The sequence below is a fragment of the Epargyreus clarus genome, unplaced genomic scaffold, assembly GCF_041222505.1.
Source record: "Epargyreus clarus isolate Ecla_fem2 unplaced genomic scaffold, WU_Ecla_fem_2.2 ptg000025l, whole genome shotgun sequence".
NCBI classification, from domain to species: Eukaryota; Metazoa; Arthropoda; class Insecta; order Lepidoptera; family Hesperiidae; genus Epargyreus; species Epargyreus clarus.
The window spans coordinates 2,288,106-2,301,571 of NW_027332232.1; the positions used below are offsets into that span (position 1 = coordinate 2,288,106).

Genomic DNA, 13,466 nt, shown 5'->3' on the forward strand with positions numbered 1-13,466 from the left:
ACTTTTCTTTTACAGTGGTTCAGGCGTTTCCAGCAGAAAATAACCTGGATTCGAGATTTATAACTCATCTGAGCTGTCCTGAAGGACTTTTTACTGAAATGGTTTACACCAACACCACGTTCTTGTCGATGGACAACCCCTGCAGACAGTTCGCGAGAAACATTACGTTCATCAACTGCAAATTCATCGGTTTCCCCCAAGAGTTCCAAATCATCGGCTCCAATGTTGCTCTGATCAGAAACGTATTCTTCGGTGAGCACAAAAGTCTTGGTATTGTCGCTGATAGTATTGTCTTGGCTTACCTTTTTAGGCAACAACCAAATGCATTTGCTAGTGGGAAAGCACATCAGTATAACTGGCAACAAATACATCGGAAATGACCAGAACCATACCATGACTGCAGTGACTTTGAAGAGGATCAGCAATAATTATACCGGCAGCTCACAGTTGCATCAGACACAAGCAAACGACGTTGATGAGCTTGAAAACCATTTTGAGGGTTCAGATCAAACTCACAATTTAAATGCTTTCGACATCACCCAGTTGAGCAACGAGTACTTCGGCGCCAATCAAAACCATAACGCGAGTACAACTAATTTGTTCCGTGCTCGTAATGAGTATTACGGTTGCGACCAAAACCATGTCACTGAAGCAGTTCTTGCACTAGATCACTACAACCATTACATTGGACTTCAGGTGGTCTTTAAGCATTCAGGAGAATCTGGACTGGTTACGGACAAAGCTGCTATTAGTCGAGAAGATATCTGTGCAAGGTTGACTCCATCGGGCCCGAGGTTCGGTGATTTCGAAAATTCTACCGACCCGGAACTCAGGAGTATGTGGATGACAATAATACCCGATGTAAAAGGACCCGTGAATCATAGTTTTATGTTGAATTATTAGCAATGTATAGAACGACACTTAGCAACAGAATTTCAATAAATAGAATTGATTCATTTGAAATCACATAAAAAGTTTTCATTGAAAATCCTTGCATCCTTTTCCATGCTACGAAATGAATATTGAATATTTATTGTGCGGGAAACAAAACTTGGTATTGTTCTGGCAACTATACTTGGTATTCTTACTATAGCAATACGTATTTTTACTAGAACTATACTTATATTTTTCTTTTAGAAAATTGCTCATTGAACTGAATTTCGATTTTAAAAAACTTCTAATCTTAAAAGAGTTTTGTCATGAGATTCAATGAGTTTTAAATTATTTTTAGATATTGTTATGTTCAGCGGAACCATCTCATTTTAAATTCAAGTCGCTTGGAATTTCTGGAAGCAAAATTTTTGAGCGTCATGGCAATAAACATATTTTGAATTTTCAGGGAGATATCAGTTATTGATGTGTGATTTTTAGCGATGTATTAATTGCTTCTAGAACATGAATTTTTAATGATTCAGGTCGTGATTAATGTGAGTTTCTTATAGCTTTTTGAGCAATGAATCAAAAGAGTGAACTACTATTGCTAACATAATTTCAAAGACTGAATTTCAATCTCTTGCTGGAGATCAAATAAAACAATTATTTAACGGAATATTTTATTTATTTGTTTGTACAAACTGTAACAAACTAATTTTTCAAAATTTGACGCGGCAATTTTTGGATCTCTATCTATAAAATAAAATTTAGTGGAAGAGTATTGTCTTCTATTAGGGGAGATCCACAAATTACGTGACGTGTTTTTTTGGATTTTCTGTCCCTCCCTCCCCCCTGGTGAGATGTCGTGAGATTTTATTCAACCCCCTCCCCCATCCCCCAATCTCACGTGAGATTTTTCAAAATGTGCGTTTCTTAAATATGTAAACGTGCTGGAGTGTTATTGTAAAAAGAAAAAAAAATTGCTTCGTACTTTTATTTACGACTAGTTAAGACTAGTAATCAATATTGCTGAGTTATAAGTGTAATAAAAATTTAACAATAGAATACTTAAATCGTAACTAATGCGATTAAAAAAAAATATCTACTCTAATTCAGTCCATGGAGAATCATGCGTGGTCTCAAGAGAGACTATTGGAACCAACATGTCCATATGATTTTCAATAAAATCATCTGCTCCTTCAACTTCGTTCTCATCTAGCCACTCTAAGCCGTTGACACTTGCGCACAGTAACTCATTAGCTCGTCTTGTAACAACAAAACAGTATAGTTTTTTTTTTGTTTCAATAAGAAAAAAATTGCGTGATATTTGCCGAGACCCCCCCTCTCTCCAACGTAAGATTAGATGAGATTTGACTCGACCCCCCCTCCCCCTTAAACATCTCACGTAATTTGTGGATCTCCCCTTAATACAAAACTTCTAGAAGTAGAACCATATATTTTCTTATTAATTGGAACGAAAACAAGTTTATCAATGTCCTGTTTGTTTAAACAACGTGGTATCGAAGCTTCAAAACTATTATTCGTTAAATTGTTTACAATTGCGTCAGAAAGTTTAAAAATGTCATGTTCAAAATAATTAGAGTCGGTTAACCGATTGTATTATCAATTTTCGGACGTCATTACCCTTATCAATATGGCACATGACAGCAAACTGACCGATCAGTGGATGACCGCCCCTACTCCCACTCTAAAACCAGACTTATTCAAGTCCAATAAAGTAGTATCTGCCCCGAGTCGAAATCTGAAGCGTAATTCGAACGTCTCGGACGTTACAAACGTAAATCCAACGTCTCGAGCGTCACAGGTGTGAATCCATCGTCTCGAGCGTTAGAAACGTAACTCTAACGTCTTGGACATTGCAGACCAGTGTATGTTACTGTTAACAAATATAGTGTTTAGAAGAGTACGGCAAAAGTACGGCAAAAGTGCGGTGAAAGTATATATACCCTATAGGCTGTAATACTCCGTCAGCACTTTGACCGCACTTTTACCGCACTTTTGCCGTACTTTTACCGTACTCTTCTAAACACTATATTTGTTAACAGTAACATACACTGGTGTGTAATTCTTATAAACAAAATAAAAATAATAATTTTTGTTAGTAATAATGACGAAAATTGATATTAGTAACTAAAAATAACTATCCAAAAAAATTATACAGATTCACTCAATCCATGAGATCACTGACAGTGGAATAACTGAAAATAGAAGTACTATTCCAGTACCATTGAATGCTCCATCAATTTCCATGAATTCGCCATGAACTAGGCTGTAATACTCCGTCAGCACTTTCACCGCACTTTTGCCGCACTTTCACCGCACTTTTGCCGTACTTTTACCGTACTCTTCTAAACACTATATTTGTTAACAGTAACATACACTGGTCTGCAATGTCCAAGACTCTAGAGTTACGTTTCTAACGCTCGAGTCGTTGGATTCACACCTGTGACGCTCGAGACGTTGGATTTACGTTTGTAACGTCCGAGACGTTCGAATTACGCTTCAGATTTCGACTCGGGTATGCAATCTTTTTTTAAGTGAACAATGTCATAAGGTTTCGGGCTGATTGACGTCATTGCGATTGTTATTTAGAACGACACAAATTTTGATGATCCAATTTACTGAAAAACGTGATCAGGGACCTATTGACCATCGCAGTTTAATCAACAGGAAAATCAGACCGTTTTAGACTCGAATTTCTGTTGAATGACCAATTGTTAATGTAACTTTTATGCACCGAAGTTGACTAATAGGAAACTAACATCTGCATTACCGACAAGGTGTCAGCTGTTGAAGCAGTGAAGTTCATGGTGTAAATCTGGCATTCAAATCAAATTGAGTGTTACATTAAGAGGTTAAGTTTTCGATTGTTTGCTCAGGAAATTTTTTTGCATGCGCATCAATTTATTTAGATAAATATTGCGGTAAATTCAGTGATGTTAAATGAAATCAAACAATATAATTATACTGAAAGTACTTTATTTAATTAAGATTGGCATGGAAGTTCTACATCTGATGGAAAACCCAAAGGAAAAAAAGTCATTAAGTTCATACGAAACCTCAAAATGAATTAATACAAATTTTGGATTGCATCAGTGTTACAAATTTATTAAAATTTGGCTTTTCTATATTTTTCTCTGCTCTAATTTCAAATAAATTGATTTTCAATTATTCAATATTGAATTTCTTCATTATAAATAATAATATATATATATACTCCCTCTTTTCTATTACTAATAGAAGACAAAATAAATGGAAATATTTCTTCGTACAAATTTACAAAAATTTCGTATCACTACAAACTTCTGCGCCCAACCAGAGAACGAATGGCGGATTCGTGTTTATCAACCTTTAAGCTTAAGGCGGAGTTTGTTCCAACGAATAAAACTTCCTTACATTTGATTAAGTTGTATTCGACACTATCTCAGTAACTTCTGATTGGTACTGAACATTGAAGAAAACAAAAATGAGTTTATTATCGTTTTTGTTCCCGAATTTCTACGTCGAACACTTTCCTAGTTATGGCGCGATTTATTTCTGCCGCGGGAACTGTTGTCTACTGATTCCGCTGCGGTGGAAACCTCTCATATTGATATCCTTCCAAAGTTAACGTAACCACACATAACTCTGATCTTGTGTTTTCAAATAAAAGGTGGTGGTTAAAAGGTGGTAGAACCCTTTGTCGTTCGACTCCGGCGGCACCACCGCCACACCTATTTCTACCTAATAACAGCAGTGTTAGGCGCTGCTGTGTTCCAATTTGAAGGGTGTGGTAAGGGAGAGACTTCCGAGGCGTTCCAGCTTAGTCCTCAGGGGTAGCGACGCATCTGTGGCCTACCTCAGGTAGGAATATCTAATCCTATCTGGGGTTGATTACAGATGTCCATGGGCGGCAGTAGCCACTTACGATCAGATGCACTGCATGCTCGTCTGCTACTCCTATATTATAAAAAAAGAACATATGGTAGGGGATCCCATGATGCTAAATGTGATGTACTCGAGCGTCATTGAGACGATACGATTGTAGATTTGAAGTTAGAATGAAAAAAAGGTTAAGTATATGATATTTTTCGATATAGCAGTATTTTCTTATTGTGACGATTTGAAAACAAAATGGTATGAGAATGTATGAAGAATAATGTATTTTCCTAAAAATTAGCTTTTTCCTTTAGTTCGTGATTTATTATTTCCCACATATTATTTCAAATCGTGACTACTTAATTATCGCACAGTCGATTGCGCATGGCGACGCGTCGCCACACTGTATATAGACTGTAGTATGCATATAGACTGTATATATATACCATCGTATAGCGTGGCGACGGCCCGGCATGCGTCGCCACGCCAGAAATCGGTTTTACGTGCGGCTATAGATGTTTCACATCAAAAACTGAGCGTTCTACTACCTTTGAATAACTGGCGCTTAGTGGTCAATGTATCTTAACAGTATATTCTATAATAATATATTCTTCCCACCTATGATACAGGGCATCCTACTATAGGATATGAGCATTGAAAGATTCATATTCAAAATAGTTTCTCCTACTTAAACTAACACGTTATTATCCATGAATATCTAGGTCCTAGGTAATAAGCTCTCCTCACCACTCCACACAGATGTAGTGTAACTACTAATTGTATAAATCTATAAATTTAAATATCAATACATTGTATTAGAATATAAATAACAATATAATTTCAACACGTAAATAACATAAAATTGTATAAGTCATATAATTCATTAACTGTATAAAATAAATCATGTATGTACGCCGGACAAACAGTCCCAATTTTATATAAGTAGTTTCGCCGCTCTCTGCTCGTTGCGCAGGTCTGAATGAGCGGCGCGAACGCCATTTGCAATACTATTGAATGTAAAAGAAACAGTTCTCCGTTGGCGCCAATTTGGTAAGCACGCATCGCACCCCACACATATAAGTAAGGAAATGATGGCGCCACAAACAAACCACTTAAACTTACCATCAGATTACCAAACTACTCATTCTTCCGTGAATAAGATAAGAAACTGAGTGATGAATACTAAAGGTATCTAATCCTAGTTTGGCAAAGGGAGATCTCCCGCCGGGCTAGGTGATCATGCCCGGGGAGCGGCCGTGCTCCGACAGTCTCAGTTCGGAACTTGTATATATGTAAGATGTTTAGAAAACTTCGATAGAGTGATTCAGCAGCGCCATCTCTTGACGAGTAGCGGGAAGTCGCTACAGTAGTATTAATTCGATAGATATGCTGAGGTTAATTATACATGTCTATGGGCGGCAGTAGCTGCTTACCATCAGGTGGACTACATGCTCGTCCGCTACTTCTATATTATAAAAAAATATCAAATTCTTACCTATATCTTCATTATTTTCTATTCTAGACTTGATATGTGATGTTTTATCTCCAGCTGCTATTTTATATAAACCATTAGCAACAGTTGTATTTTTTTTACAATTTCGTGTTTGTCCTAAACTGTTTCCATCTGAAATAAATCAAAGAATTACATTTAATAATCTGTTACACACATTTTTGCCTCGATCAGATGAGATGAGAGATGTTAATCTCTCTTATGAGCAGGATTCTCATTAAATGTGTAAGTAAATCGGAAGGCATGATATGCGTTATATCTTTTGTAACATGAACATTATGTAACAAATTTTTAAATTTAGTTAATTTTAAATTTACTCGTAGCGCCATCTCTTGTCGAGTAACGGGAAGCCGCTACATATTTTATTCTTTTTACAGCATTTAAATAAAAACTTGTTTAGTTTTTTTATTAATTTATTAAAATACGTGTAACAGTATTACCATTTTCGTCGCCATCAATAGCGAAACTTTTCCTTCTATCAGCGTTGTCACATACATCCATCAGCAGTTTTATGCCTTCTATTCTTGAATTTTGTTTTCGTGAAACTGTGAACAGAGTTTATATAATTGTTATAGTTTAAAATCTAAAAACCACACTAAAACCGCGCAATCCTGACTCCTGACCATCCTGGTGAGGTGAATGGGATAAACTTATTTAAATCTTGTATTGTCATCGGTTCTTCACAAGTGTTCGTAATTTTAAATTAATCGGACCGTTCAAAGTGCATGAAAATCGAGTTCAAAGATTCCGTTACGTACATACATCCATACAGGTCAAGCTAAATGATAATAATTAAAACTTGCGTTTACCCGCGGCTTCGCTCGCAGTCAGAGTTTGATAACAATATTCTTATCTATCAGTAGGGAACAGTACTTTCTTCGGGATAAAAAGGACCCAATGATTTTTTCTGGACCCTTGACAACGTATAATACAACATAATACTAAATTTAATAAATATCGGTGAGCTTGTAAAGGCCTCAAAGCTTGGTAAACAAACAAACAAACTCTTTCGCATTTATAATATAAGTTAGGATTAGGAATAACTTTTGCCAGCGACAGCGACGTGTAAAAACGAACTTAATTACGTGATGTAATACGAAATTTAAACTTCTAATTTACTTACTTTCGGCTGGTTGATTTTCTAAAAAAGGTGAAATGCTGCCTATTTCGTAATTTTTAACCAGAAAGACTGTGACATCTACTTCAAACTAATCACAGCTGCGGTGTTCTTTGAAAGGTGTGGTAAGGAAGACATATTTTTCCGAGGTATTTCTGCTTATTCCTCAGGCGTAGCGGCACATTTGTGTCCGATCTCGGCTAGGAATCTAATCTTACCTGCGATTGATTATAGATGCAGGGCGGCAGTGGTCACTTACCATCAGGTGGACTGCATGCTCGTCTGCTCCCATATTATAAAATAATAAAATCCATTGCGTTATTTCATATTATTATTGACTTTGACCAAGCATAACGCAAGACATTCAATACGCAACACCTATACAAATATTGAATATTCGATGAAGTTTTACAATGTTTCCAATTATTAGAGTTAGATGGGGTAAGTAGGTATGTCTGTAGTAAATCTATTAAGAAATCTAGACAAATAATGCGATATTTTCGCAAATCACGCTCGGTGGCAAATTTTCTTATTAACTTAAATGTTTCAAATCAGTGTTGTTTTTGATTTATAATAACGTTCATTATTTAAAACTTTATGGGAATTTCGTCAAAATAAAAATAAAAGTGTTCTGCGTATTATAATGATAATAAAATAGTGGGGGGATACACTATTTTTTTAGAGTTCCGTACTCATGTTGTAAAAACGGAACCCTATTTCTAAGACTTCGCTGTCTGTCCGTCTGTCACAGGGCTCTATCTCCTGAACCGTAATAGATAGACATTTGATTTTTTACAGAATATGTATAACGCTGGATATAACAACAAATACTGAAAATAAATAAATTTTGAAAATATACATATAAGAAACGACTATTTAAAAAAAAATCCCTTTAGCTTTTGAACCATAAGAGGCAGCTAGTACACATTTTTACAAAGCATTTATTTCTATGGCTGCTATTATTACAAGTATAGTTGTCGCCAAACTGCTAGTCCGCTGTGAAGTTGTTGCAAGCAGGTGTAGACATATAATTTGCTATGGCGCCGCGATTGATTTCAATATTCAGAGCGGACTAGCAGTTTGGCACGGACTATACCTACTAAAAATAAAAAAATACGACACAACAAAATAATACACTTATACCCCACTCGACCATACTGCAATTGAATAAATATTTGATTTAAAATACAGAAATAATATCTCTTTCTTCATTACAATTTATATTGAGAATCAAACCATACGCGCGTTTTTATTTTCCATTTTTACAATTTCAGAATTAAAGTTTTATTTATAAAATGTTGAAGAATAAGTTGTATGTGTATGGTGACGACAACATACTAACAGTGCCCTCCCATACACATTATGGGAAATACATGTTACATACATTTCAGAAATATAAAGATACTGCAGCTATTGTAAGTATTATGTTTTTTTTATACACTTTAACCTAACGATTAGGCAGACGTGCTACCTGATGGAAAGTAGTCAACGCCGCCTATGGACATTTGCAACACCAGAGGAGTCGCCAATGCATCGCCGGCTTTGTATGAGAGCTCTTTTTGCACCTTTTTTGAAGGGCCCCATGTCATAGCGCTCTGGGAATACCTCAGGAGAAAGCTCATTCCACATCTTACACGTCCGCGGCAAAAACGTCCGTGCAAACCGAATCGTGGAGGACCGCCACGAGTCCAGTTGATGTGGATGGAACTTCATCCTTCGGCGAGTGGTGCGATAGAGGAATGGTGACGTAGGCACCATGTCAAACCTATGTCCCTCCGCAAACTCAAAGGTTCTAACCGATCGGAGATCACTGGGTCGTTGACGATTCGGACCGCGCGTTTCTGCACGGAGTCAAGTGGGTTATGTTGGTATTGGGGCGCCCCTGCCCAGAGATGCGAGCAGTACTCCATGTGGGGTCTCACTTGCGCCTTATAAAGCAGAAGGAGTTGCCCCGCGCTGAAGTACCGCTTCGCTCTGTTCAATTTTGTCATTTTAATTGCAAAAAAAAATGCACAATTTACGTAAGAATTATCGGGTAATTTTAAGGTTCTGTACTCAAATGGTACAAATGAAACCCTATTACTAAGGCTCCGCTGTCTGTCCGTCTATCACAGGGCTCTAACTTTTAAACCGTATTATATATACTTTTTACAGAGTACCTATGTATAATGGTGGCGGCTATAACAACAAATACTAAAAATAATCAGTTACATAGTAGAGAGGTATAAAAAGACCAGGAGGGTAGTTGCATCCCTCCCACAAAATACCCCCCTCTCCTTGCGCCCATTGACACACCAATGTATATACTTGTTATTTGGCTTGGCTATTTCCATTTATTAATATGACGTATTAATTGATGATAATGATATTTTATTAATTGTAGAACATAAACGTACATTTTTTACATAGTTATATAAACTTATATAAGTTCTTATAAATTAATTATAACTTTATTTAACGGTAAACGAAAACATCGCAATCAAACCTACATAACTGAGAGATCTTAAAAACAAGTCCTCATAGGTATGTGAAGTCTACCAATACGTACTTGGCCAGCGCGGTGGACTATGGCCTAATCCTTCTCATTATGAGAGGAGACCCGTGCCCAGCAGTGGAGCAGTAATGGGTTGTCGATAAAACTTCTTTAAATTTTCAGATCAACGCAGAAACGAGTGAGACACTATCATTTTCCGAGCTCTCACAGCAAATCGTAAATATAGCGCTCTCGCTCACTCGTATGGGAGTTAGAAAGGGAGATGTGATCAGCGTGTGCAGTGAGAAAAGGATGGAATTTATTCCAACTGTTATGGGAATTATTTGCGCGGGAGCAACTTTCGCGCCAACTGATATTACTTGTGGTAGAGGTATTGAAAATACGAATATATTTCTTTTCTTTTTATATATGTAAGAGGAACAATAAGAATGGAGTCCACCGGATGATGTCGCAACTGTAGCCCATGGACATCTGTAATTAACCCCAGATAAGATTAGATTCCTACTTAAGGTCGGCCACAGATGCGCCGTTAGTTGTGAGGATTAGTTTGGATTTTAAGCTGGAATGCTTTGGAAAAGTATGTCTCCCTTACCACACTTTTAAACCAGAACACAGCAGCGCTACACTGCTGTTATAACAGAAATAGGTGTGGCGGTGGTGCCGCCGGAGTCGAACCACAGAGTTTCTACCACCTTCCTAGGTGTAATGTCTTCCATCGGCATCTGACCAGTATAGAGGCCTTGTGCCATCTCGGGGGTCTACGATTACACGTGTGTCCCACCCGCACGCGTGAATTCAATCACTGCGGCAAATAATTCCGGGGCCCCTGAACGCCCAAAAGGGGCCCCATTGGAAAGTACTGAAGAAAAATAAAAACATTTCAATTTAAAAATGTAGATCGTTTGAGCCATAGATTAGTAAAGATTACTCACTCCTAACAAGAAAATGTACCCAGTATTGAGAATTGAAATAGTTGCGTAAAAAAGTTTTGCCACGTCTCCGTGCTAAAATGTCCCTAAAATATTTGAAATAATTATTTATTTATTATGTAAATTACGCAGTATTATTTATTTATTTGTAAATTTTCTCTAAAAATGTTTTTATTTGTCAAGAATTCAATAAAAGAACTTACTAATAAGCCATTTGTGGCTTCATTTAATTTCAAGGCGGCAAAGTATCTTTACTAATCTATGGTTTGAGCATATACGTGTAGTAAATGAATATATTGGACTTACGGGGCTCTTCTAATATCGGGGGCCCTGAGCCGTCATGTTAAGCCATTACCACGCTTTTATTAGCTTGGCCTGTATGTGTGTATCTAGGTATGTAACGGAATCTTTGAGCTCGATTTTAATCTACTTTCATCGGTCAGACTAATTCAAAATCCTGAACAATTATCAAGAACTGATGACAATAAGAAATTTTAATAATTCTGTCCCATTCTCCTCATCAGGGTCGTCAGGATTAATGAATTTCCTTGAGAGATTTTAACCTGGTTTTTAGTTTTAACTATAAATTATTTAAATTATTTTCCAGCATCAATTCTCCACAGAATAAATCTAGCGAAACCAAGAATTATTTTCTGTTCGCCGTCCGGTTATGACAACCACAGACAAACATTAGAAGAAGTTGCAACCATAGACACAATTATAACTTATGGCGACGACAAAAGAGACGGAGCGATGACTTTTAAAGATTTTTTAACGGAACATGCTGATGTCGAGGACTTTTTTGCAACCCCAGTGAATGGCTGGGAAGATATAGCCCTGATTCTATATTCTTCGGGCACCACAGGCTTGCCAAAAGGCATACCATTGACTCATTCCAATCTCTTGTTATTTCTTGGCGATGTGAATGAAACGTAAGATGATAACATCTATCTATCTATACATTTTTATAACATACTCGTACGATTAACAGACGAGCATGCAATCCACCTGGTGCCTGGTACCGCCCATGGACATCTGTAATCAACCCCAGATAGTATTACGTTCATACTTGACCGACCACAAATGCGCCGCTACCCCTGAGTATTTATCTGAAACGCCTCGGATAGTATGTCTCCCTTACCACACACTTCAAACCAAAACTCAGCAGCTCTTAACACTGGCGTTATTAGATAGAAATAGGTGGGGCGGTGCTAGTTCCAGAATCGAACAACAAAGGGTTCTATCACTTTGGCCGAATTGCCCAAAATCCTTACGTAATGAATGAATGCCTTACCATCTTCCAGTACATTCAACAAGCAACGTACGCTTATCACTAGAGAGTGGTACTACTCGTACGGTCTCGGTCATACCCTGTTCACACTTCACGCTGGCTCCACCGTCGTGTACTGTCCACGGGGAACCGAGGTGGACTTCCTTGAAGCTATACAGACTTATAAGGCAAGTAAGATTCTATTCACTAATACTTATGTAATATGAAATGTTAACTAGAATAGTTGCATCGAGGAGGACCACCGCCATACCCATTTCTAACGAGAGCAGTTCTTCGTTTCGGTGTGCAGATGTGGATACCGGCTAACTCACGTGTGGCAACGCCTCTATTATCGTCTTCACGTGGAACTTCTCCTGTCGACCTTCCGCAATACGGCAACAATTCCGCAACAGATGACGTCACACGATTCTGAATCATGCTATCGAAGACACATATACAAACTCCAAACTGAAATTATTAGAGCTGATTTCCCCAGGCGTGATCAAATAACCTGAAGAAAAATCTCCCTTTGCGAAAAGTCGCCACACCTCTTACAACTAAATTGGAAGGTATCACGTCTGCTTCATAACACGGAAACATTACTTTCTTTTAAAATAAAAATAGGTGTGGCGGTGTAGTCGAACCACAAAATATCTTCCATCAACAATTATGATATTTCAGATAAACACAATGCAACTGACTCCAACGACGGTGGTCGAAATGCTTAAATCGACCATTTTGGACCAGTACGACGTGTCTTCTCTACAATATCTCATATCAGCGAGTATTACCTTCGACAGCCAACTAGTAGAGGCTATAAAGAAAAGGTATATCCACAGACTGTCATACAGGTTATCTTTGTACGGACTCCAGACTCGCACAAAGCATTAATTAATGTAAACTTAAGGTTTTGTATTGTAACCTAGAATCTAAGCTTTGTGAAGAGATAAATAAAGATACATTATCTAAATATATATATAACTCAAAGGTGACTGACTGACATAGTGATCTATCAACGCACAGCCCAAACCACTGGACGGATCGGGCAGAAATTTGGCATTCAGGTAGATGTTATGACGTAAGCATCCGCTAAGAAAGGATTTTGATCAATTCTAATTCGGAATTCAATTATGGAAGCATTTTCTCCTAAACGTAACATGAACAATGTATAAAATGTATGGTAACAAGAACGTTTCCTAGTAAGGAAAAAAATATATAATTACTTTTATTCAGGTTTCCGAATCTGAAACACGTGTCGCAGTATTACGGAATGTCGGAGGCCGGGTGTTTGTGTCACGACCGACGGACCCCTAAGGGCCCCAAGCCGGGCAGCGTTGGTTGCGCCACCGAATCTTTTATTTTTAAGGTCAGTGTTTATTAATAATTAATTAAGG

General features: G+C 37.5%; 1 protein-coding gene across 1 annotated transcript in view; it reads left to right on the forward strand.

Moving 5' to 3' along the window:
• Positions 1-8,637: 8,637 nt before the first annotated feature.
• Positions 8,638-13,466, forward strand: part of LOC140752749 (luciferin 4-monooxygenase-like) — an 83,828-nt gene continuing 78,999 nt past the window's right edge. The window contains exons 1-6 of the mRNA XM_073087090.1: positions 8,638-8,794; positions 10,036-10,243; positions 11,410-11,734; positions 12,107-12,260; positions 12,754-12,899; positions 13,306-13,438. Of these exons, the coding sequence (XP_072943191.1) occupies positions 8,675-8,794; positions 10,036-10,243; positions 11,410-11,734; positions 12,107-12,260; positions 12,754-12,899; positions 13,306-13,438 (1,086 nt within the window). The 5' untranslated portion in view covers positions 8,638-8,674. The remainder of the gene's footprint in view (positions 8,795-10,035; positions 10,244-11,409; positions 11,735-12,106; positions 12,261-12,753; positions 12,900-13,305; positions 13,439-13,466) is intronic.